This window comes from Aptenodytes forsteri, unplaced genomic scaffold (assembly GCF_000699145.1).
Source record: "Aptenodytes forsteri isolate BGI_AS27 unplaced genomic scaffold, ASM69914v1 Scaffold208, whole genome shotgun sequence".
NCBI classification, from domain to species: Eukaryota; Metazoa; Chordata; class Aves; order Sphenisciformes; family Spheniscidae; genus Aptenodytes; species Aptenodytes forsteri.
In genome coordinates this window covers 4,868,593-4,895,391 of record NW_008794963.1, presented here as the reverse complement: position 1 = coordinate 4,895,391, position 26,799 = coordinate 4,868,593, and the positions used below count along the sequence as shown (strand labels likewise).

At 37.1% G+C, this 26,799-nt stretch overlaps 1 protein-coding gene across 1 annotated transcript in view; it reads right to left on the bottom strand.

Moving 5' to 3' along the window:
• Nucleotides 1-25,399, bottom strand: part of SPAG1 (sperm associated antigen 1) — a 44,993-nt gene extending 19,594 nt beyond the window's left edge. The window contains 10 exon segments of the mRNA XM_019471064.1: nucleotides 248-673; nucleotides 6,682-6,844; nucleotides 9,248-9,354; nucleotides 10,016-10,146; nucleotides 15,931-16,036; nucleotides 16,526-16,644; nucleotides 18,733-18,800; nucleotides 23,510-23,635; nucleotides 24,003-24,162; nucleotides 25,260-25,399. Coding sequence (XP_019326609.1) covers nucleotides 248-673; nucleotides 6,682-6,844; nucleotides 9,248-9,354; nucleotides 10,016-10,146; nucleotides 15,931-16,036; nucleotides 16,526-16,644; nucleotides 18,733-18,800; nucleotides 23,510-23,635; nucleotides 24,003-24,162; nucleotides 25,260-25,399 — 1,546 coding nt within the window.
• Nucleotides 25,400-26,799: the final 1,400 nt, after the last annotated feature.

The following is a 26,799-nucleotide window of genomic DNA, read 5'->3' as shown; positions in this document are numbered from 1 at the left end:
AGAATATGTAAGTATTCAAACACATAAATAAAAGCAAACAGCTCTGCCCCCAGGAAGTTAAAAGATTATTTCGCTCATCTTCCCATATTTTGTATCACGTGAATTATTCTCTACTGACAATGACAAAGAATTTACTGCACAGTAACTCCTGCCAAAAAAACAGGGATAGGCTAGGTTAGTTCATTTGTAGTTCCTTTAAATAATCTAAACAATAATCCTAGATTTAAGTATAAGGTATCACACTCACCTAGACCGATGACATATTCAATTGCTTCCGAGTATTTCAGCACAGCTTCTCCAAACTGTCCACTCTTAAATAACTCGTTTCCTTCACTTTTTAGTTTTGCTGCAGTAGGAGGAAGTGAAGTAGAACTGCCACCACCAGCCGACTGAAACCCTGTTCCATGCGATCTGGAGATCTCAGCTTCAGGGCTTTCACTCTTTTGATCACTGTGTAAATATCCATTAACTTCACCTTCCTGGTCTGACGAATGCTTTTCTGTTTTTTTCTCTGATGTGCCTTTTTTTAATCCGCTCTCAGTGGATTCCTTCTGCTTCTGTGTCTCTCTGTCCTCCGCCTTACTGGCACCGCCTTTGCTATGAAACTTTCTCTGCGCGTTCCCCATTTCAGCCTCCTCAGTAGCCGCCTCGCCTGTTACTGGCACGCCAATTTCTGCAAGGAAGTTAATGAGCTGAGTTAGAGCTTGCATCATCAGAAGGAACTATCGTCCTGGCAAAAGAGGGGGGTACAGCCAAAGAACACGGTACCAAATCCTTCAGGCATCCTAATGTTACCAAGATTTATTTGCCTCAGAAAACACTTCCAAGAACACAGAAAAAATCCTGCTTACAAGTAACTTGCAATTATTACTGAGAAGGTATTACTATGAAATCTCATTTCTCCTCGCTGGGCACGTTGCAAACCCCTGTTCTGTAGTGCCAGAATGGTACAGAGTTCACCTTGAAATTAACTCTTTAAAATACCGGCTATTACAATACTGATATACTTTGATTTTTCATGACCAAAGCAAAATGCTTGCATGTTAAAATTAGAACACACATCTAACAAACCAGTAATGTTGCACCCTTCAAACCTCTCCTCAAATACAACATAGGAAGGATAAAAGCTTATAAATAATTCTCGAAAAGGTTTCATTTAAACATAATGTCAAAGATTCTTTTATAGAGAGTTCTGATCATTCAATTTTCACTACTATTTATTACTAATTTAATTAGGAAAAATCATACAATAAGGGTATCGGATATTAACATATATAAATTCCTTATTCACCTGAGTTCCTAACAGACTACCACCACAGTATTCAATTACAGATTTCAGCAGAAAGCCTGACTCTTGATACTACCAGTCACGCAAAGGCAACTCTGTGTTTTGGTACTATTAATTAAGACACTGGGTTTTCACCTTCCCTTAACTTGATGTGCTCATCTGTCCAAGAGAATTTTTTCATGACTTCATATATTGGAAAGAGACTTCCAATTGACTCAGACTAAACTTCTGAAGTTGACTGAGTATGCATGAACTCCAGGTTGTTCTAAATTACAGAAATGATTTTTTTTAATGCACAAAATGTTACTGAAATCAAACTGAACAGGATGGGAAAGCATAAGATTTTTAAAAACAACAGATTCTCTAGAGGCTAATAGACAAAAGCTCCAACTGCATCCTTCCTAGCTGTGATCTCTGTTTTGAAATGCCGCGTTTAATAATAAGTTCATACTCCACAGTGGGAAAAACGAGCAGATAAATCTATTCTACCCACACAGACATTTTTATAAAACTTAAATTATTTATATTTGAGACTTCTATCCATCCATCCATCAAATTTTGCAGTGCCAAATATGCCAAAAAGGTTTAAAGTCTATTTCGTAGGGAGGATGAAGGTAAAAGACTGTGTGATGTGAATGTCATTAATGCAAACGTCATTTCCTGAATACAGGAGAAAATTTCCTGAAGATGAAGTGCGCAGAACCAATCCTGGATTAAACAGGAAACATTTATAGCATTTGGAGTCCCCCTGAAAATAAGAATACTCATAATTAACTTGTTTAGCTGTCAGGTTGTGTTAATTGCCTAAATATTTCTGGACTGAGTAAACACCATGCACAAAGTTGTACAGATATATTTCTCAAAGCTAATTGTCACTGTCTTTCAGTTTCAGTGTAACATAAACAATATTCCTGTATTGGTCTCTACAGAGAAATGTATTCATGAAAGCAGTATTTTTTTAAGGCTTTGCCTTAAAAAAAACAAAACAAAAAAAAAATCAGTGCTTATGAACTTTAAAAAAAACAAAAAAAGAGGTCTAGATACATTATAAATTCCAAAGAAAAGTTAAAAGAAAGGTACTGAAAAGTATGGATAGGATTTTGACCAGAATGACAACAAATACAAACTAGAAAGAATTTTAATTCATGTTAGTACTAAAATAACAAACTTAAAATGGAAGGACTGTCATAAAACAAAAGCTATTGAATACTCCAAAAGGAATAGTTGAAGTATTTTTTTTTAATGGATGACATAATCTTTCATTTAAAATTAATTTCTAGCTACACAAAGTATTTATTCTCCAGAAGCATGGCACAAAAATGTCATTCAGCAGAATGAAAAGCAACATATCTACGTTCCGTTCACAATGAATTCACCTGTTATGAAGCCAGGAAACATTTTCAACTCTTTTATCCACTCTGGACTAGCTACATATGAAGGCAACTGGAATGGTCCCAATCTCCACAGATTAATTTTTAATAATTTTAAATAATTCTTTGCTTTTGTGCCACACACGGTCAGCAAATATCTGTTTTGTATTACGTGTTCTTGGTTCAGCTGACTGAGATTGTACCTGGATTGTTCTCAGCCAGAACATATAACGAACAGACTTCTCACACAACTCTGATCTCTGACTGCTTGGGAGCAGTCTTTGTTCATAAAGAATGAAAAAAGATTTACTGGTCAACATTTATACTGACACTGTAATTGAGGGTTTTTCTTAACTTCAGGATATGCCTTATAAATGCAATTCTGGAGTTAATTTTCAATGCTGTTTCTTTTAACATGATCTAGATTTTCATATTGCTAGCGTGCAATAAAGTCTAAAAGCCACAGTAGGATGGGCCCCATTGTGCTAGACACTGTACAAATTAATTATAAATGAGAGCTCCTTCTTCAGAGTTTACAATTCAAAAAAATCAAAAATATCAAATGAACAAGCACACTGGAAAGAGGATCAAGGAATACAGAATAACTATTACATTGGATAAACAAGGTGGCCAAACGTCCTCGTACAAGACCTCAGATCAATAAGGCTTCTAACCATAAGGAGAACAGACACAGTCAATTATTCAAGGCTACAATGGCAAAGAAACTTCCTATTACAGTAAAATTCTGATCACAGAGATTACTACAAATTAAGATTTCGATAGGTGTAAAATCATATATGGCATAAAGATCAAGTGAGCGAGGATACAGAGCAGACAGTAAGCATTAACCAACAGATAACATCTCAATTATCTCAGAGCCTCAGTGGTAAAGGAGAGCCAAAAACAATACCATGAATAACGAAAATAAAACAGCAAGCACAACTGATTGCTTGAGTAGGAAAGAGCTCTAATTGTCTCCTACCCAATACACTTTGCTTCTCAACAAATCAGAAACTTCAAAATGCAAATCTAAAACCTTACTCACTGTTCTCTGTGAAAAGCCATGAAACATTAACACATATCTTGAAGAATTATCTGTAACATCAAATAAATGTTCCATTACTGCACATGGAATGAAAAAGTAAAAATGTAAAGACAAAGAATCCAGTTTTATTTGAAGATGTCCATTTCATAGAACATGTTTAGAAAATCAACAAGAGAAATTCAAAGAGTGTTATCAACCCCTATTTGTTTTGGAAAGCTGTAAATCAGTCATTATGATGACAGCTCCATTTATTTAAGGGCAGAAAGCACATTACTTCAGAGAAACCATGATACCTGGTCAAGACCAGTTGAGAACACAGTACACAATTCATCAAGGATGCAGAGAGAGTTTTCATACCTATTCAGCTCCTAACAACACTCCCAAGCAAAGATGATCTAGTGAAAGAAAACTAGTGAAAGTCACAAGATAGCAGACTGATAGAAGGAGATGCTCTTCAATCTAAGCATGGTTCCAAATCACGGTGCTGTCATGTTCAATGACAAAGACCATAATTTGGTACTATCAAGTAAAAAACAGATTGGGAAAAAACCACAAAATAATTCTCTGTAGCCAACTGCTGTGGCATCAAGTAAATTTAATACCACATAGGCAGCAAAACTAGAAGTCAGATGAAGGATTTAACACAAAGGAAAAAGAGGTGCTCTGATGCTTCAATACCAAACCAGTGTACCAAACCAGCAATCTCAAGGTGCACAAAACAGCAAGGCACGTACAAAAATAAAAGAAAAATATATCCTGAATTGGGAAAAAGGTCTCATCCAGAAGAATAATATTCTCTTCACCTCTAAAGGGTAATAAATAAACCATGCACAAAGAAAACACTCTCTAGGTAACATCTTTCCCCACAGTCAACTCGCAAAACACAGCTTTGTCTGTTATGAGGGTTCTTGTACGTGTTCGAAGTACATCTTTTAAGGAGAGATGTGTTGTCAACTTTAGCAATAACAGGTTGAGAAATAATGATTTTAAAGGTAACTTAGACTTTACTTGTTTAAATGCACTTTCCTTTTTATGAACAAATATTTACTAAATTTCAGAACTGTTTACTATAGTATTTTTTTAAATTATTGTAATAGATCAAGTAAATACCACACAATTCAACAAATTTTTATGAATAAAAAGGGGCTATTTAAAAGATATTTATTTTATTTATCTTTAAGCCATATTTATCAGTTGAGATTATAAGTTCTATAAACATGTCAAAATATCAGGCGCTTTGTCAAGTACATACGTGATTTTTAGTTTTTATAGTGCCTGAATACTAGTTTTTACAGTCTGTAGGATGTAAGCAATTTTCTGTTTCTATTGTACAAAAAGGGTATTATTTACTTTTGCTTTCAGATACATAGAAGATGAAGAGAGACTACAATCTTTATTTAGACTGTTTTGTTCAAAGCTGAGAAATCAACTCTTCAGAGCTAAAGAAAACAAAATATTTTGTTGCTTTTCTTCTAAATGGTAAGTTTAGTAGGAATGCATGAGGCTTGCTAATTAGAATGTGAAAAAATGTGACTACATGACTGGACTACATGGACTACTAGACTGACTATGACTACATGACTAGATTTATAGAGAAAACATATAAGATGCTTAGCCTACTTATTGCTATTAGGTTCACAGAACATACCAGATTTATTCAATAACTGAACTGACTTCATATTTGTTTCCAGTTGTACTTTAAAACACAGAGTAATCTATGAAGATGCTTGCCTCCTAAATCTCAAAAATACTTATGTGTCAACGTATGTTTATGTGATATAATCTTCCCTATGTTTAAAAGCCTAACCTTTCATCAACGGAATGGGAGTCTTCCTGTGGAGCTAGAAGGCACTTAGTCATCTGAATGCTCCCAATGGAAAACAACCCCAAATTAACTAATATTTAAGGTTAGGGACATGATCTATCCTTTCCAGGGTTTTAGCTGAGGACACTTAGTGGATACCTACTGATTTTGAAAAATGTATTTTCCTTAAATTTGTGTGCAAATAATGCATTATTAAATCACTCAGGTACAGTCTAATATTCACAATGAAGTTGGAAAACCCACAGACTGATATAATTTAAAGATAAAGAACTACATAGGCCACAGAAAACACAGAAGCCACAGTTGTCATGCCATATTACCTTAAAGAACCAACAGAAAGGAGAAAGGGTGGAAATCAACCCAGGGATGTTATTCTCTTGCAGGCTGGAGCCCAGACATGCAGCTGAATCTAAAAGCAACCTGCCAGTGCAGGCCTCAACAGCCCCTGCCGCCTCATTTCCTCCTACAAGTCATGTATTCTGATTATGCCAGTAGCTTCATCTCAGCAGTCTTGCAGTTAGTCACACACTAATCCATGAATGGGAGCTGCACTTCAACTGCTTGTAAAATACATATAGTACAAGAATTATACGTTGTTTCTCTCTAATGCATACTTTCAGACACACAGATGATCTCTTACATTAAAAACCAAAAAAAAGATCGATAGTTTTCAAAACAACAACAAAAAAAATCAAATTACATGCCACTTGATCATTTTTACACCCTTTGATCCAATCAAGGGAGGCAAAATGCAGAAGAAAAATGTGATGGTGGGAAGGCAGGAGAGCTGTGCGAGAGAAAGAGCTAAGAAACACAAAATGTTCTCTATCACCAGAAGAAATTCCCAACTGAGTCCACATCAAAGGATAGGTATAAAATTACACAGGACACAGGGAAGTAGGTGATTTGTAGCAACATTTTCCATCTGTCTCTGTTATACCCTTTCTAGAAATAATTCCAAAGATGTGTAATAAAACTGGATTCTACATTTCACACTCAGATCTACTTTAAGTAGTGAATGTCATTGTAGTCTTCAAACAGGCAAAATTCTTTGCAAGCAAATATGGATGAATTGTGTGAATAAACATTGCAATATCAAAGGCAATGATTTTTTCCTCAGGTTAAAATTAGATAGGAAATGACATGGCATTACTTTTATCTCCACCGCTTCTTTCACGTTCTTCTGTATTTTCCCCTCTTTCTTCATCACCTTCTGAATCCTCTATATCTTGAATAAGTATTCTTTTTCCTTTGCCTTGAGTCTCAGATACAGGCTTTAAACCTTTCAGTTTCTTTTCAATCTCTAGCAGATTTTTCTGCAATAGAGAAAAAACAGCAATAGCAGCAGCTTTTTTCTATAGGTATATAAATTGTAATTTATATACAGAAAATACATTCTGTTAAATAATCAACATAAGATCCTGAAGAACTATCAAGATGTTACCAATATAAAAATAGAGAAAAAAAATGTGATTTTTCCAAGAGTCAGTATCAAAACCAAGATTAACACTCAACTTCTGTCTCTTAGAAACTCAGAAGATATCACACAAATAAGTAAGTACTTTTCTTGAATGAACTGCTTAAGCAAAAAAAAATTTTAATTAAAAGGAAAAAAAGTAGATTGTACTATTGTGATATCTGGCATGGTCTACTCAGAAGAGACACGTGGAAAACAGACTCTTTCCAGAATCTCTGAAAAAGCCTAAAATCAGTTTATCAACATTTATGCTATGGAGGATTTGGCGTCTGATGGATATCTGATGGAGGAGTGTAACTGATAGAACTAGAACCAAAAGAGACAACAACTTCTTAGCAGTGTAGCAGAAGGACACTGTTGAATAATGAAAAGGTTTGCTCCTCTTTTAAGAACTGCAAATTAGATGATCAAACAGCCTCTCTTTCCATAAACATTTTTTGATTACTCAAAAAAAATACTCCAACTGCACTTTACACTTTCAGAGCAGAATAAGACACACCCAACATTATGCACTATTCTGAATTTAATTCAATGCTGTACAAGGAAGCGCCATTTCAGTACTCACTTCCTCAAGAAAAAGATAAAACAAGGACAGGAGCAAGCAAAGATTCATGTGGACAAAGTACTTTGAAGAATTCCAGTTACTGACAAGCAATTTACCTTTATTTTAGTGACTCTGCACATAAACATTCACTCTGCATGTGTTCCACACATTTCATATTTAGCTCAAGAGGGTTTTGAGGATCCTCCAAGCAAAGAGCAACTCAAAAAATGCCCTGCCAAGCACTCTGTCACCTCTAGATGTCTCAGCCAAGGCGTAATAGCTGGCACAGATAAGGACAAAGTACAGACATCCACTTTCAGCTACAGAACCATTGCTCAGCAAAACTACTAATGTATTTGGATCTCTGGAAGAGCATTCTCAAAATGAGTAAGTATCTTATGTCTGGTATTATAAGAAGTCTCAGCACGGCCTGTTTGATAAACTTTTCACAAAGGCTGTTGTGGACTTTGTCAACACAGACTCACAAGCTATTTAGTGGTTTAGTCTTATAAGCAGAAAAAAACCCCAAAAGCTCTTTTAGAACTCAAATCTAGAGTGACAGGTGTTTAAAAAGAAAGAAGGGGCCAGGGGAACAAGCCGGTTGATTCCTTGGTTGATGTGAAACTCAGGAACTATTCTGGACAGGAATCTAGCTCCAAGAACACCCTAAAAGGGACGAATGCTGTACATGGTGAATTTGACATAACAGGCTTGGACCTCTCTCACTGGTGCAAGCAATAGCAGTGACCAAGTAACTCCACACAAAGAAGTAGCAATCAGCAAGCTGCTAGCAGCTCAAAATGTGCCAACAATAAGAGCGGAACAGAATTCAGGTGATGAGGCAATTGCACAGCATCCAGAAGTCATACATAAAATAATTAGGAGGGTAGCAGTATGATGGACTCCTAATTAACAAGCAAAGAGCAGTTTAGTATCAGAACTGCCAGGCACTGAAGATTCTCAGGACATGTAGAGTCCAAATGCAAGGACTGGGTTCTAACCCACAAAACACCCCTAAGAAGATACCAATGAATGACACAAACCAATCCTCTCCTAAATATCTGAAGTAATAGTAGTACAAAGATCACATCCTAACCTTGAGTTTCCAAAGAAAGCATCTAGCTTTCTGAGATCCAAAATTGGCTAAGAAGGGTCCAGATTCATCAGAAGGTATGAAAGGTTTTTCATTCTATCCTGGAGGTGAGAAATGAGGATTTATAATATCACACTGAAGTGAGGACAGAACCCAGGTCCTCTCCTTTTGGGTTAACTTTACCACTACAACAATAACACCTTGGCATCTCTTTTGGATTTTTCTTGTGAATTATGTGTCAAACTGAAATACGCCTATCCCAATGGATCTTTCTGAGAGAAATTTCCAAATAACTTTGATCAGCTAAGACACTAATACTCTAAGCATGTTCAGCAGCAAAATTTTAGGCACCAAAATTATGTTAATAGAGATGACTTAATTGTGAGAACCTGAAGGCACTCAAGTAGTGAACAGAAGATCTGGTCACATTCAAGTATCTAATTTCCACCACAGGCACATGTGGTCTTGGGAGACTGATCACTGGCACAGTAGATCGAGTGTGTCCTCAAAACTCATATTCAAATCAAACAATATTAACTGTACTCACTTTATGCTACAACTGCATACAACCTTTTTCTAGTCATATTCAACTCATTTATCTTTACCTTAGCTATAGCATTTTCTGGTTCAACACATAATACTTTGTTCAGATCCTCTATAGCTGTCTGGTAATTCTGCAGCTGGTTGTGTACAGTGGCACGGCGCATCAGAGCTACAAAGGAACAAAGTATATTATTTATGTATTTAAAGCATAAAGCAGATAACTACACTATTTTTTCTATACATATTAAGTGTAAAACAGTTTTTAAAATTCTGCATTTACTTCATAATGACTCTGCATTAGTAATAACTGTTCTCTTGATCATTTTTAACGATGCAATTTCACATGACACCTTTTGGGATAACGATCATGAATTATGAAGCATCTTTTCATATTTTTCCAAGTTTCCCCCTCCTCCCATGCAAATACTGTTAGCTACATTCAAGCCCTTGCCTTCAGAAAGGATTAAATCAGCAACTTCCATTGTTTTCATGTTGCTTTTAAGGTAATTAATACTTCAGTGTGGGTATTGTGGAAACAATGCACTTCACGAATACAAGAGGGCTTATAGTCATCATATAAAAAACAAGTGTTAGTCCCACGCTACTGCATAAGAATACGCATTACAAATCAACAGGATGGACTGCATAAAACTTCCCTGACCCTGAAAATACTGTTAAAATTACTTTGGGGAGCTACTCTGCTTCCTTCTTTATACTTGAACTTGATCTAAAGCTCAATGAAGTCAACTAACAACATGAATGGATATGTACCATTTTATTTGTTACAAATAAAATAATACATAGAAGGGCAAGTTTATGTTCCACTTTACCTTTTACGTTGCCAGGTTCCATATCTAGTACCTTCTCACAATCCTGCAAAGCACTGTCCCAGTCCTGAAGTTTGATTTCTGCTTGAGCTTTGTTATTATATGCAGCTGCAGTGGGTATTACTGATATACTCCTGAAAAAAGGGAGCATTGACCATGGTAGGCTTATAGTTAGAAAGCCTGAATGTAGAAACACTTCACTACTGGAAGCTGAAAACAGTATTATAACAATATTAATACTGATACTCTAACCACAACAGTGATTAGGAACTTCATCCTGCGAGACCAGAGGCAACCATCCACCAACTAGATTTACCATCTTCAGAGGTCTGTTGCTTGCCAAGGCTTAGATCTGAGATGTTGCAGAGAAGGTGCCATGGCTCATCCATCCCTTAAACTATCACCTCTTGCTGCCATCGATGTAGACTCAAATTAAAATGCCAAATGAAACCTTCAGAGTATCAAGAGTAACTACAGAGCTCTGGAGGCTATGATGAAAAGCATGGGGGGCCACGTGGGCTTCTCCTTGATCTTGCTTGTAAAAGGGAAAGACTCAGGTAGCGGTGAATGAATTGTCCAGGTCAATATCTGGCTGCATGGCTGGTATTGTAGGCAGGGCTTTAGCTTTTATAACAACAGGATGATCTCTTGAGGAACAAGGACAACTGGGATCCATATGAGAAAGTGGTGCAAGACAATCTTTGCCAACACCCTTGCTAACCTAGCAAGGAGGACTCTGAATTACGTTCGCTGGGAAGGAGGACTCTAAACTATGTTCGCTGGGAAGAGGAGGCAATAGGGAAGTGCTGGGGAGACAGCATACTGGAAGAGACTCACACTTTCTTTGTAAAAAAAACATGACTGGAGGACCATCTCAAGTGCTTGTGCACAAATGCACAAAGCATGGGAAACAAAAAAGAGTAAAAGGTCTGTGCAGCTCTAATCTCAGTGAGATAACAGAGATATGGTGGGATAGTTTGCGTGGCTGGAGTGCTGTGATGGAGGCGTGCAGGCTCTTTCGAAAGACTAGGAAGGTAAGGAGGAGGAGATGCATTCTAGTCTAAGCAGTGATTAAATGTATGAAGGTTTGTCTTGGAACAGGCAAGAGACTGACAAGCCAGTCAAGAGAGCTGATGGGTAAGAATAAGAGACCAAACTGACATGGTGATACCATGGTAAGCACCTGCTTCAGGCTGCCTGATGAAGAAGAGCAAGCAGATGAAGTCGTCTTCAGGCAACTAGAGGAAGCCTCACAATTACAGGCTCTGGTTCCCATGGGGGACCTGAACCACTCTGGTATCTACTGGAAGGGCAAAATGACACGGCACAAGAAATACATGAGACTTCTGGATCATATCGAAGATGACTTCTTGACACAATCAACAAGCTGACAAGGGGGAATGCTCTGCTGGAATTGTTACTCTCAATCAAGAACTGGTTGGGAATGCAAAAGTTGACAACAGCTTTGGCTGCAGCAACCATGAGATGGTAGAGTTTAAGATTCTGGGAGAAAAGAGCAAGATGAACACTAGAATTATAGCCCTGGACTTCAGAAGGCAAGATTTTAGCCTGTTCAGGAATCTGCTTGGCAGGATTACAGGGAGAATGCCCTGTAGGGCAAAGGGTGCCAGGAGAGCTGGTTGGTCTCCAAGGACAGCTGCTTCAAAGCACAAGAACGATCCTTTCCAATGTGCAGGAAGTCAAGCAAGCATAGAAGAAGGGGTGAACAGAGAACTCTTGACTGAGCTCAAACACAAAAATTAAATACACAGCAGATGGCAGTGGTGATGGACTACCCAGGAGGAATATAGAGACACTGGCTAACTGCGAGTGAAGGAATTAATAAAGCAAAAGCTCAGCTGAAGTTGAAACTAGAATGATGTGAGGAGCAACAAGTTTTTTTTGTTTTGTTTTTTTTAAAAGGTCTATCAGCAGCAAAACAAAGATTAAGGAAACTGTGGGCCACTGGTCAATGCAGCAGAGGACCTAGTGACAAAGGACATGGAAAAGTTTGAGATACTCAGTGGCTTCTTTGCTTCAGTCTTCATTGGTAAGGTTTGCCCTCAGGCTTCCCAGGTCCCTGAGTTTAGAGGCAGATTCTGTAGGAGTGAAGCAGTACCCACAATAGAGGAAGATAAAGTTAAGAAACACTTAAGAAAATAGGATATACACAAGTTCCAGATGGGGTGTTCAGGAAGCTGGCCAGTGTTACTACAAGACTGCTCTATATCATCTTTGAAAAGTCATGGTGATTGGGAGAGGTGACTGGTAAAGGCTAACGTCACATGAACAAGAACAGCAAGGTGGAGGACCTGGGAAACTACAGGCTGGTCAGTCTAACATCAGTTCTCAAAAAGATTATGGACCAAGTCATCCTGGATTCCCATCCAGGCACACGAAGGATAAGAAGGTGACTGGCAACAGCTAGCATGGATTTACCAAAGGCAAATCATGCCAAGACCAACCCGATAGCTTTCTTTGCTGAGTGGCTCAGTGAAGGAAGGAAGAACAGAGGGTGTTGCTTACCTTGACTGTAGCAAAGCCTGGGACTTGATCTCCCATAGTATTCTTATAGCAAAATAGGTAAAACATGTACTAGATAAGTGGACAATAAGGCAGACAGAAAACTGACCGGACTGCTGGGCTCCAAGAATTGAGCCATACAAAGTCCAGCTGGTGACCTGTTACTAGTGGCCTCTCTTTGGGATCAAGTTTTTAATGTCTTTATCAGGGGGGTATAAGATGGAACAGAAGGCACCCCCAGGAAGTTCGTCAATGATACAAAGCTGGTGGGGAACAGTCAGTAATACACTGGAGAGCAGAACTCCAGTCAAAGGGACCTTAAGAGGCCAGAGGAATGGGCTGGCAGATTTCTCAGGAAGTTCAGAAAAGGGAAGCACAAAATCCTGCACCTGAAACAGAGTAACTCCAGCAACAGTACAGGCTGGGTGCCAACTAGCTAGTAAGCAGCTTTGCAGGGAAGGACCTGAGGGCTCTGGTGGACAACAAATTGAACAGGAGTTAACAGTGTACTCTCAAGGCAAAGAAGGCATACCACATGCTGGGGCATATTAGCAAGAGTGTAGCCAGGAGGTCGACAGAAGAGGTTCTTCCCCTCTCTTCAGCACCTATGAGACAACAGGTGGAGTACTTGCGTTCAGTCTGAGGCTCTCCTGTACACAAAAGGCGCCAACAAACTGGAGTGAGTCCAGCATGTCACCGGGATAGTTAGGGGGCTGGAGTACATGCAATACTTATGAGAAGAGTCTGAGATAACTAGGTTTGTTCAGCCAGAAGCGAAGGCACAGGGGAGGTCTTGTAGCTGTTTCCAAGTTACCTAATGGGAAGGTATGGAGAAGACAGAGCCACATCCTTCTCAGAAGCGCACACTGATAGGACAAAAGGCAACAGACACAAGTTGCAAAAAGGGAATTTCTGATGACGTTTTAGGAAAAAAAAAAATTACTGTAAGCGTAGTTAAACACTGCAACAGGCTGCCCAGAGAGGCTGTGAAATCTCCATCCTTGGAGATTAATTGAACAAAGCCCTGAGTTACCTGATCTAACTTGGCCCTGCTTTGAGAGGTGGTTTGCACAAAATATCATTCAGAGGTTGCTTCCAACCTAAATTATTCTATGATTCTGCAGTATAACTGAAATTACTAAGCAGAGTGATTTCACTAGAGGTATGCAGAAAAACAGGCAAGATCCATTTATTTTAAAATCACATCAGCATAATAGAACTATGTCAGAACACATCCTTTGCAAAAGTTTTGAATCTCTTTAGAAATGAGAGAGAAGTTTAAGGTTTTTTGTAAAATAGAAAGTACTCTCTACGTTCAGCTTAGAATAGTAGGCCTCATTACAAGACTAACAGCATGAATAACTGTACCCTGATTATTTTTATATAGAACTCTACTATTTTTCACTTTTTAGCCATATGCAAATAACCCCTTCAGGCTATTACCAATTCACTCCAAAATATGTTTTATTTAAATATTTCTAAATGTAAGAAAATAGGAATTTTCAGATGGTATTAGGAAAGTGCCCAGTTAGAACCGTATGCAGTGTCAATATCATATATTTCAGAAGGTGTACAATGCCCCATGGGGGTCGAATGGGGGTCAAATATGGAAAGACTCTCCATTAGGAAGGATTCTGCCCATCCTTATTAATTAATACCTTATTTATGCCCCAAAAGCAGAGATTTTTACTTATTTTTATACTATGGAGTTGTATTTTATTTTTTGTATATGAAACACAGCTATGGATGTTTTTAATACATGTTCATGTATTAAAAAAACCCAAGAAAGATGTTAAGGCTGCAAGTCAAGAACGAAAAAAATACACATCAGATGCCTCAGTTTACTCAGCCTGTGCACTATGAATATCAATACCTTTGTGCACATATATACATCAACAATCTCCAGGTACATGTTCATAAGCTGTTCTACAAAACCCTGCCTCCTTCAGTGACAGTATGAATGGTGCTTCCTAAACATAAATCTGTTCAATATTTATTTTATTGCTGTTGCACACAATTTATTCCTATTCATTATTTTCTCCATACTTGTCTGCACTGACCACAGACACATTAACTTCCTCATAAATTTTTTTGGAGGATATCCCACTATAATATCATAGCCCATGAATTATCTTAACACTTCATCTCACAGTAGTGCCATATCATTACCCTCAGTTTACACTGGTAATTAATACACAAAAATTCCCATATGCTCTGAATTTCTAAGTGACAACTTTGACACTTCTAGGACTTGTGGGTTTTTAAAGTCCTTATCATTTCAAAGCACAGAGTTAAACACAAAATTGAGTTTCCTTTAACGTTAATGTGTTAGCAGTCAGTACTTTTACAAGTCAGACCTCTAGTGTCTCAAGATGGGTAATCTGCAAATGAGAAACAAATGTTGGTCTATGTGAAAATCCTGGTTTGTATAAATGGCATCATGTTTGAACACTGTGGAAAAGGTAGAGAAAAAATCTAGTTCTCCCAAGGTCGCATTGAAATATCTTAACTGAAACACTATCCTTCTCTTCCTGTCATGCCCAATTCTGTTCACCTTGAACTTTTCTACTTTTGAAACAAATACAACAGAGGCCCTGAATGTTGGTCTATGTGAAAATCCTGGTTTGTATAAATGGCATCATGTTTGAACACTGTGGAAAAGGTAGAGAAAAAATCTAGTTCTCCCAAGGTCGCATTGAAATATCTTAACTGAAACACTATCCTTCTCTTCCTGTCATGCCCAATTCTGTTCACCTTGAACTTTTCTACTTTTGAAACAAATACAACAGAGGCCCTGTAGCAACCACCTCTATTTATATAAATAAAGCCAAAGTCTGAATGTAGTCCACTGTGCAGTAAATAAGGCAAGCAACCTGCAAGAGTCTCATATTTTTTAAATCCAGTGTTTATATACTTTTCTTCTGGACTGCTACTAATTACAGACAATGTTATGATGAAGCTGCACACAATGATTTTTCTTTCTCCTAAGAAGGTTATTAAATCAATTTTACTTATTAACAATTGAGACAATCCTACCAATATGATTAATTAGAATTAATTTGTAATGAATTTAGTTTCTCAACACACTGCTTATCCTTTTATTTTTGTAAACTTGCCCTTGAATCTCAATGGTTTTGAAAAATCTGAAGAACTTTAGGACACCTGCAGATTGCATCCCATCACTATTTACCCGCTTCTTTTCCTGATAAATAAAAATTAATATCAGGATGCAACAGTGCTTTAAGTACTCTTCTGTCAAATCTTTTTGCCCTTTTGAAAATAATCTAATTGTCACTAGTTGCTTCAGTAAGAAGTTGCTTTAATTACATTGCTCTAAAAATAACATTCACAAGTAACAGTCATTAAAATAAAAGAACACAATAGTATTTACTCACCGACTGTAATATGTCACTGCTTCCACATAATCCCCAATGGCAAAGGCTTCATTGCCCTTTTCTTTTTCACGAGTAGCAATAAAAATCTTCTCTTTCTCTGTCATGCCTAGAAAAAATATTTATACATAACAACTAACAACTTCCACAGATGCAATCAAAACACTGTCAGCTAAAATAGTTTGAATGTCAATCTGTATATTTTTTTTTTAAATAATATGGCTTACTAAAAGATAAATTTGTATTTTATTTTCTATAATAAGAACCAAATCCTTCTGATATGCATACAATTCAGAATGCAAGATGAAAGTGGTTGGCTAACCTCTACCATTGATTTATAATAGCAGAAGTATGCTTTATTTCTTTATCTAGCACTCTCAACCTAAGCACAACATAAATATTTTAACTCATTATTAACACCAAGACTAGAATTTTTTCAAATATGGCTTCAGTTAACCTCCTAAGAACTTTTAGCATCTCTATAGGCTGAAAAATAGATAAAGACACTTTTACGTCTATAATATGCTTCTTCAATTTGTATTTACACTCTACAACACAGTATTACAATTAAAGAAAAATCATGTTTCTAAGACATTACCAGTTGTGTCTATTTTCTTTTCGATTATAGGTAGCCTTGGCCTACTAAAGAATCTTGCTTTTGAGTTATTTTCTTCACAGCCTTCATCAATTTTAGAACACTCCTTTTCCACATCGAACCTTAAATTAATAAAAATAACAAATTCAATAATGCCGCATAGCAAGACTCTTCTACTAATAGAAAGGCATACTATATTTCCATTATAAACCAAAGGAAAAGAGAGATAAAGGCTGTGTTCAGTTATCCGTGACTAGTTAAGAAAAAGATGTTTAGTCTTATCTCCTTTCCTTGTGTTGTTTTTTTTTTGTGTACTACTTGTGCTTATATATTACCTTCCCTCTTCCTCCTCCCTTCTGGTTAAAACCAAACCAAGAAAATGTCTGCATCACCTCCTCACCATCCCCCCCCCAAAAGACAGGTAAAATTTAAGAAACAGTATCGTCAGGCTCAATCCCAGCCCTATCGATCATCTCTATTAACTTTTGCCAAAATACCTAAGAAACAGCTTCAAAGCAATTATTACTGTAAAGGTGAGAGAGATTTAAAAATAGTCTCAGACACTTCCATGGTTACTCTGAAAAGCTGTGTTTAGGAAGTTATATCGAATAAATATTGCTGCTATAGTCCTATAAAACAAATACAGTAATAACCAATACTACACTATCTAGAAATACTACACTCGCTGCTTTTCTGTTTAGGACTTAATGAAAAATATCCTTTGCTTTCCACAATAATCTTAACAATATGAATAATTTCTATCTGAAATAGGCACATAATTTTGAGAATGTATCCAATTCTAAACCTTCTCAGGTGAAACTAATTGTTCTCCATTTTGATTCTGATCTTTTGCTAGCTTACTTTTACCTATTTATTGTAAATCAACCACATTTCAAAATATGTGCCTTTAAAATATGAAGTGAAACTTTTGAAGGTTTTGAAATTATCTTCAAAATGTTTTGAAAACACGATATGCTTCAAACCGGAAAATTTCTTTTTCAGTATACTGGTATTATCCAAAACAAATACATTACACGGGAAAACTCACAAACTGTAGTATTATCAGCATGCTAAAGCACTTAAAGATTGAGCACATAAAACGGCAAACAAAAATCCCAAAACGATTACTTTAAATGACACAGAGAAAAGAGGGATGAAAGAATAAATTGTTGCAGAAGTTATTTTGATATCCTATTTTGTTTGTCCACATTTGAGCAGGAAGACCCCAATTTCTGAAACATACATGCATGAAAATAACTGATATGCACAACTGTTTGTAAGAACAGCATCTTATGCAGACAAGGTTTTTGTAGTGGTTTTGGGGTAGAGTGAGACATTAAGAGTTTGATTACCCAAACCCCACAGTCTCTAGATTTAGCTCCCCATCGACAGCACTGGAAACTTGTGCCTCCTCACCCTGATTCTACAGCATCATATTCCAGATTTAAGGAGCTAGAGAGAAGCTGCTACAATGCAAAACACAGAAGTATGTGAATTTTCCCCTCTGTGTGCAACAATTCGGGGGCATCAATCTGTCACGTAACTTGGGAGGGTAATATGCCACCATTACATGACCAAAGAGTGTCTTTGTACCAGGGCTCCATCCACCCTAGGAATAATCAGTTACTGTCTAAACCTCTGATTATGTGTAATTGCATCTGAGCAAACTGATGCACCTGCCTCAAGCTCATTCTTTGTGGTCAGCAGGGCTCAGTGCAGGAATAAGGATTCATTAATTTTGTTTTTAATTTAGAATTCTGACTTTAGATACACAGAAGATCAAATTTATAAGCCCACGTTAAACAATTCTAGAAGTGCTTTCAAAAAAACCTGATAAATTAAGCTAATTTTAATCCCTTGGTTTTACGTACCTCCTTAGATTTTGTATCTTGGATGTTGAAAGGAAAAATGAAATCTGAAACAAAATCACTTTTTATTTGTATTTTCTGCCGACTTGTTATATTTCACACAGCTTGAACAAAAGTGTAGACTAAATTGTTTTCAGCTGTTAGCACCACAATGCATCATTTGCATTTTAACAGAACATTATGGAAAACCTACGTTTCACTGAAGTGTTATAATTCCCTGAAATGTTGACCTTAATACTATGTTTCTAGAAAATACTTTAAAAAACAGTATTTAATGATGTTCCATTACTATATAAATAGATAAGATTTAATAAAAACTTAAATATAAGGGATTTAACATACTTGTCCCATTCACTGTAATCCCGTGGCATGTTTTTCTTGTTTCTTTGTTTGGTTGGTAATTTTTTGTTCTGAAAGAGAAACAGCCAGCCTGTAAGACAATTTTTTAAAGTGGAAATTCACAGCCTTTTTTTGTTTTGTTTTGTTTCTGCAAAACATATTCTTAGTAACTAACACTATTCATGACTAATCTCAGCATAGTCTTGAAAACTTAATTCATCTTGCTTTAAAGCAAATCTTTATGTATTTGATGTATCGTTGTAATCTGAGGAGCTCTTCAAGTCTTACACTTTCTCTCCACTGCCCTGTATATGTCACAGAGGCACTGAATACAACTTTCAGATACAAGACTGCTCTTCCTAATTAGTATCTTGTGCTGCCATCTTCCAAACCATACTTTCAACACAAGCAAGGGAGAATTCAGTCTTGGGAAACCCCAGCCTTGTGATGAGGTGTTTGACACCGAGATTAAATCAGTAACCTTGTTTTAGGCTTGCCATTCTCAAGAGAACACAATGCACAGATTCTGATAACCCCTGGAACCCTCAAAACAAACTTACAAATGAAAAATCTGTTTGACTTCAAAATAGTGTCTGTACTTCTTTTGACTATTTCACACTCCAGTCAAGCTAATTCCCAAGATGATTTACACTCATTCTAGCTTTTAGACAAGCTCCATCATTGATATTTGCCTTAACTAGAATTTATCCTTAGGACCTTCCTGCAACAATCAGTCCCAATAACAGATTCGACTGACTTATATTGCAACCCATCTCCTACACTAATGGAACCTCTTTCCATAGCTGGCACCTTTTGCATTTCTTCTACCTCTGTCATGAGACTGTATTTCTGGTATGTCCCTCCCTGCTTGTTGACTTCAACAATACTTAATAGCAAGGTGTGGTTCCAAACAGGTATTCCACAGTGGAACAACAGCCAGTTCAAAATATTCCCCATCTACTCTGTCCTGGCTGTTCAGCCTTCCTCTTACCTTGCAATCCATCACTCACTGAGTTAGATCAATGTAATTGTTTGTAGAGTTGCAGGTTTACAATTATCTGGGTTCAAACAAACAATTTGCTAGAGATACAGCGCAATCCCTAAATATCTGTACCAGTTCAACTGAGCATGATAAACTGGACCAAAGAAACAAGGAGCAACCTCTTAAACTAGCTTTACCAGTGGTGACACTGTAACAAGGAAATACTTCTGCAGTTGGATGTAAACACCACAATTTACATAACGCAAATGTGACCCTTCCTGTAAACATTTCTGACTATCTATAATGTTAGGTTACACAAGCTTTTATAGTATATAACTTCAGAATTACTCTTAACGTTCTCAGTCTTTCAAGAAGCTAGACAAAATGACAAATAAATTTAGTGATCAGTGCATGTTTGGAGGAGGTAACTCCTAAATATGGCTTCCTGAAATATGACTTAGCATTATGTATGCATCCTGGTGTATATTACAAACGTTCTAATTTAATAAATATAAAATCTTTTTTTCAAACCAGAAGTCCTTAACTTAAATGAGCACAAAACCAGTAAAACTCAGAAGAAAACTCATAAGGTATTTATACTCATGCAACTTTAATTTAGGGAGAGAACTACAGCGTGTCCTTTTAAGGAATAAGGAAGAAGTGTTGACTCAAAAATGCACAATCTTTAAAATTCTAGGTCTCATATTCTTGGGACCATTGTAACCAAGTTGCGGCTCCAGCAGAGTCAGGAATTTCTCAATCAGTAATATTTCAGAGCATCTCATCCAAGAGGCTTTGATGAAAAATGTATGTTTGCATACTGTGGAACTAAAAAAAAAAAAAAAAAAAAAAAAAAATCAAATCTCCCCTTGTCATTTTTCTTGCCAGAACTCACAATGCATGGATCCCACAGGGTTTGAAATCTGGTGAACAATTTCTGGACCAAAGATCAAAGCACGGACTGGCTTCAGTTCAGGTGACACAGAATTTGACCTTGGTTCTCCTCTGGGTCCCGTGGGATGGCCTAAGACATTACTATTCTGTGTCAGCTAACCAGTATTCTTTATTAGTTCAGAGTATCCAAAATAACATGAAGGCTATATAGATACCATCACAGTGGATTTTTATAACATAAAACTTGGAATGTGTGTTGCATGCCCTGGACTGTAGCATGAGGAGGTATTTGAGGACAGAAATCTTTCTGGAATAGTATTAGGAAACTCTCTTTGGCAAAGGAACCTAAGTCTGCTGAAATCCCATCCATACAGTCTTTTGGAAATGAGTATCTCTAAACCCATGCTTTAGTTCTGTCCTGGAAAAAATGAGGCAGCAAAAGCAATAATTAAGCAATGTGGACAGTTAGGAACAGAAAAACTCAAGTTGTCTCTCCAGTCCTCTTTTATTTTGCAGTATAGATGTAACCTCGAAGTCCTGAGCTGTGTGAAAGAAAAACAGGGGTGTAAGACAGAAACTTCCATATTTGTTAAAGAGGGAAATATTGCATGAAGTTCACTCTTTATCTATTCATTTTTGGAAAATCTTCCCCATGACTTCACATCAATAAAAAGAAAAGAAGACACCATCTAGAGATACAAGCTATTAGTAGTGAATTAAAACTGTACCTAGATTTAGTATCAGCAAGAATATCTGATTACAGACACAAGATGCTTCCATTTACCAAACCTGTACCCATTGGTGCAATCCACTGTTTTAGGGTCAATAAGGATTTCCAGAATTGGCTTCATTGAAGATACTGAACTTTTTATGCATCAGATCAGATGAACATACAGAGTCTCCAATCAAATAACAACATAAAATTGTGGAAGGGTTTGTGGATTCCTTTCTAGCAGAGAGGAGAAATTTATCATGCCAACTTTATACTTGATACCACATTACAAAATTATGTGATGCCAGTGTAAAAAATAATTACAGTCCTAATTGATTAGCAAAACATGTTTAAAAAGTGTAAGATTACACATAGCTTTATCAGCAAGCAAGAAAAGAAATAAAAACTGATTAAGTATATTAATCTAATTTTTTTGAGATTTCATATTACAGGTATAAATTTAGCGTATACTATAGAAACAGCTTATTTTTATTCAGTAGTCATCTAGTAGTGGTATAACTGCACTGCTACATAGAAAGATTGAACCCTCAAACTCAATTTCAGGCCTCCCTTCTCTCTTCCAGGACAGGTTACAACTACTTCAGAGGCCGTCTGCTTGGACAAAAGGAATGGAAATCATGTACCACAGATAAGGCATAAAGCTGTATCCAGATTTCCTGGGTAATAACGCTAACACCTAAACCTTGTATGGAGAACAAAAGATAAAAACTTGACCTGAAGACTGTTGCATGGTTTAAAGTAGGAGAAAAAAAATATTTTGTCTGAATAAATATTTTGTCTTTGAATGGAGAACACATCCTCTTTAGTAAAACTGTATATCCTAGATTTCAAGCCACTTTCCACCATTTTATACTTATATTCTAATCTGGATTCACTGACTTCACATGCTATTGTATTTACCATTTTCTGTTCTAGAAAACACTTATACAGGACACAAATCAAAAGTAAAGCTACAGTGGCACTCTTCATCTCAGCAAAATAGGATAGTCAAGAGGAACATATATTGCAAAATGTGAAAGAGGACAGATAAATGAAAAAAACCCCTCAAAACAAAAGCACACCTTAGTCTCAATACTAACCACTTATAAAGCATTACACTGGAATTCCCAATCTCTTTGTATACCACATAACGGAGAGTGCCTAGTTATCCCAAATGTCTGCCTTGGTCTGATGTCTAAGTACCCGCTGACAATAAGGAGTAGTTTCTGACAACACAGGAACAGAAATCAGACATTTATTAATACATAATTATTCCAATAAAATTTGTCAAATTAACAATTAATAAGAAATATCACATGACCTGTAAGGATCCTTTCATAACATTTCTCACTTCCAAAAAGAAAAATCCTTCAGTGAATTTGTTGTAACAGTGTCCCAGAATTCCAAAGAAAATAGTGGGAATCAGACTGAAGCCATCCATGATAACATCTGACAATTCAAAAAAGTCCCATCCCGCACCTATATATCCCTCCAATAGCACTGCATTTAGCATTAGTAAGGAAAGCTGGTCACAAACAAACCAGATTTCAGGCAGATAAATACATGGAAAAAAACCATGAGGAAACTAACACCTAGGAAAAAATGTAAATGTTTATTCTGTAGTTCTGAGATTTGTTAAGTATGCTTTATGACTAAAGCTGGAATACCAACTCAAGGTATAAAATAAGGGGAATCAAAGGCTACATATACACCAGTGCAACCCAATACAGAAGTGGCTATAGAGTGAAACAGTTGGTGCAGAGGGTCCAACATCCACACTGTATGTGTTTCAGGGTATTTATTTTGGACTAGCTCCTGTCTGGTCTCATAGAACAAAAACCTACTGGCAGCTGGAGAAAATCTCCTAGCATAGTTTCATTCAAAAGGAACCTAGTTCATATGCTTAAGCATCACTTTGAAATGTGAATCAAAGAACAGAAAAGGGTGTTTAAGAATTTGCTCCAGAAGTTAGTTCTTGATCAGAATTAAAACATTGTTACAAGACACATGCTAGTACTAAGGAGGCTCTTTTGTTTAGGCATTAGTCTCTTGCAAGGGAACTTAAAGGTTTTTATTTTCTGGTTAAGAAAATAAATCTAGTAAGAAAGGCTCAATGATCAGAAGTTTGTACATATAAAATTTCCCGATTTTAGAAAGACAAATAATTACAGACATAAGAAAACTGGAGATACCTGATTAGCAGGAAGACAGCTACTGGAACAACGAATAGGAGGCAAGTTATCTTGTCTTTCATGCAGGGTGTCTGTTCTCAGGAACTGTGGTTTCTTATCATCTTCATTCATTTCTGCCACCCAGCTCTGAAAATAAATAAATAATGTATCTGTACCTTAAAGCAGTAGAGCAGATATACTTCACAGTCTATAATGACCCTAACAACTATCCTTATAATGCACTGCTCTTAATGGGAAAAAGCAATTAAGACAAAAAGCAATCGTGCTTTTTTGAATAAAAAGTAATCTACAAAAAGAAAATCTGTAGAGTTAAAATGGACATTAAAGATTCAGTGACATTAATTTGGTAAAATAATTAAAAAAACCCAACATAATCCTTTGATCATTTCCTCATTTAATCAAATAATTACATTCTACCTATGCACAAAAGATGTATCAATATACATCAAAGTGATTACATTACTGACCATTATAAATTAGAGTTATACCATACCATCAGTTCACCACTAATTGTTTTCCATTCTTCAGCTGTGAAATCAGAAGCTGTGGCTGCAGGCTTATCTTTTCTCAGAGCTCTGCTCCCTGGATCTAAATGCTCAATACGCTTTTCACAAAACAATGTAAGTTCAGGATAATATCCCTCTTCACCAGACCTTTAAAATGCAGACATAAAAGTTACAAAAGAGAACTAAGCTGCACTGCGTCCTCCATATTTTTCTGCATGTGTAGTGTCTGTGTAGTCACCACAGTGACTGCAGAGGACTATTTTCCTGTTACAGCTGAATTCTACTATCACCTAATAACATTTTGATCAGAAAATTCCAATGAGTTAACCTTCAACCATTTTCCAGTGGACACACATACACAGTTCAAAATTATCATCACAGTGCTCATAAAAAAATGCTCGTCATTTTCAGCAAACATTAAATAGGCATGGCATCTGAAATTACCACAGTCAGGCAAGACAGCTTCATAACAGAACCAAAATCCAGCGACAGCATTTGAGAAAAACCTGGCATTGAGTTACTCAGATCTTTTGGATGGCTAAAACAGGACTTGGATTTCTAGCGTTATAATTTGTATCATGGATTTCTAGCATTACCCTCAGCATAAGAAAGACACGGACCTGTTGGAGCGGGCCCAGAAGAGGGCCACAAAAATGATCAGGGGGATGGAACACCTCTCCTATGAAGAAAGGCTGAGAGAGTTGGGGTTGTTCAGCCTGGAGAAGAGAAGGCTTCAGGGAGACCTTATTGCAGCCTTTCAGTACTTAAAGGGGGCTTATAAAAAAGATGGCAGCAAACTTTTTAGCAGGGCCTGTTGCGACAGGACAAGGGGGAATGGCTTTAAACTAAAGGGGGATAGATTTAGACTAGATAGAAGGAAGAAATTTTTTACACTGAGGGTGGTGAAGCACTGGCACAGGTTGCCCAGAGAGGTGGTGGATGCCCCATCCCTGGAAACATTCAAGGTCAGGTTGGACAGGGCTCTGAGGAAGCTGATCTAGTTGAAGATGTCCCTGCCCACGGCAGGGGGGTTGGACTACGTGACCTTTAAAGGTCCCTTCCAACCCAAACTATTCTATGATTTGGACACTTTTAACATGATTACTTTAACTCTGTATTTTAATTTTTCAACTAGAAAGTCACAAAGAGGTTCAAGACAAATAGAGTATTTAGGTACAGGTTCCTTCGAATTTTACAGAACAGGAATATAACTAGCAATGAAGTTAAGAAAATATAATGTTTACCTTAACACCCTGAGAATCTTTTCCAGGTGTTTCACATCTGTGCATTTTTCAATGAACTTGTAGTCCAGATGACCAATAGGTATTTGATATGTTTTAGTGGTTCCTTGGTCCAGCAAAAATGGTACTGACTGTCCACCCATAACTAAATATTAAAAGAAAAAAAATGTAGTGATTTTGTAAGCACTCAGTTATATTTTGAAGCAATGCTAATTTAAGGAATAACCCTGCTCATGCTCCGAAGTACTACTCTGTTATGCAAGCAGACCTACTGCCACAAAAGAAAAATTTCAAATTTGAAGACCTGATCACACAAACTGTTCTTGACAGAGGTTTACTGGCAGAAGTATGGTTATATATGAGATATATTTTGGAAAAAGAATATACAGTATATAAGTACAACTTTACTGTTTCTGCAAGGCAGAACAAGTCAAAAAGACTGCTTAAAGAAAAATTGCCAATTTTTGCCTACCACATTCTCTATTTTTCTTTAAACACAATATGGTATTACCTATTTTAAGCAAGTGTGGTGGGTATGAAGGAGAAGATGGTGCAGGACGCTCTTTTCTTCAGACGGAAGATGTTAACCAACTCAGTGTATCTAATGGAATGATAACCTTTCTCTGTAGCCAAAATAAATCTAATTGTCTTTCCTCACTAACTGCATTTTCTGGGCCCCTGATTATAATACTGTACTAATCTGAATCTTTGCCAGCAAGTCTGTAACTGATGAAGTGAGGTGTTCAAATTGGACACTTCCTGTCTCCCTGTACCTTTGATCTGCTTATCTGCATCCTTTTTCTATTTTGATCCCAAGCTCTGTAGAGCAGAAATTCTTTTTTTCCCCCATGTTATATAGTGCTTAAAGTGATCAGCTATTTTTAACAAGTACGACAAGGGCAGCTACCCAGTATGTGATAACAACTACGTATGGATATAAACCCGATTAAAATAATTGTGTTCTAATGTCTAGCATAATTACACATATTAATTTGTAGTTGCACAAAAACGTTTACAATGCAGTATCACTTAAATAATAACTGGTCACAATTAGGTACTACAAAAATATAGGATTCTGCCCCAAGAATTTACAGTTTCAGTACAGGAAAAGAAACAACATGCATGGAGAGACAGACGAATACAGGAAATAATTAGACAGGAGTAAAAAGCAAGAGAGGCACTCATCACAAAACTGCAACATTTTCCCCCGTTCCAGTATTTCCATAAATGTTGGGAACAGGGAGTTCCCTCGAGTGCCCAGAGCAGCTCTCAGGCAATGCAGTAAGAAGGAGACCTCGATCGCACGGGGGCACAGCACCGCCACAGCCAAACGCGCTCCTCTCCTCCGGCCAGCTGCGGGCAGCTCCCCGAAGCCGCAGCACCGTGCCCTGCTCCGCGGCCGCCGACAATACAACTTTCACGCCCCGGCGTCAGGAATTTACCTTAAAAACGACACCGAAGGCTCCCCTCACACCACAACCGGAGCAGCGCGGCCAGCGCGTGCCTAGCAACTGTTGCTATGTACAACATGGCGGCCGGCGCC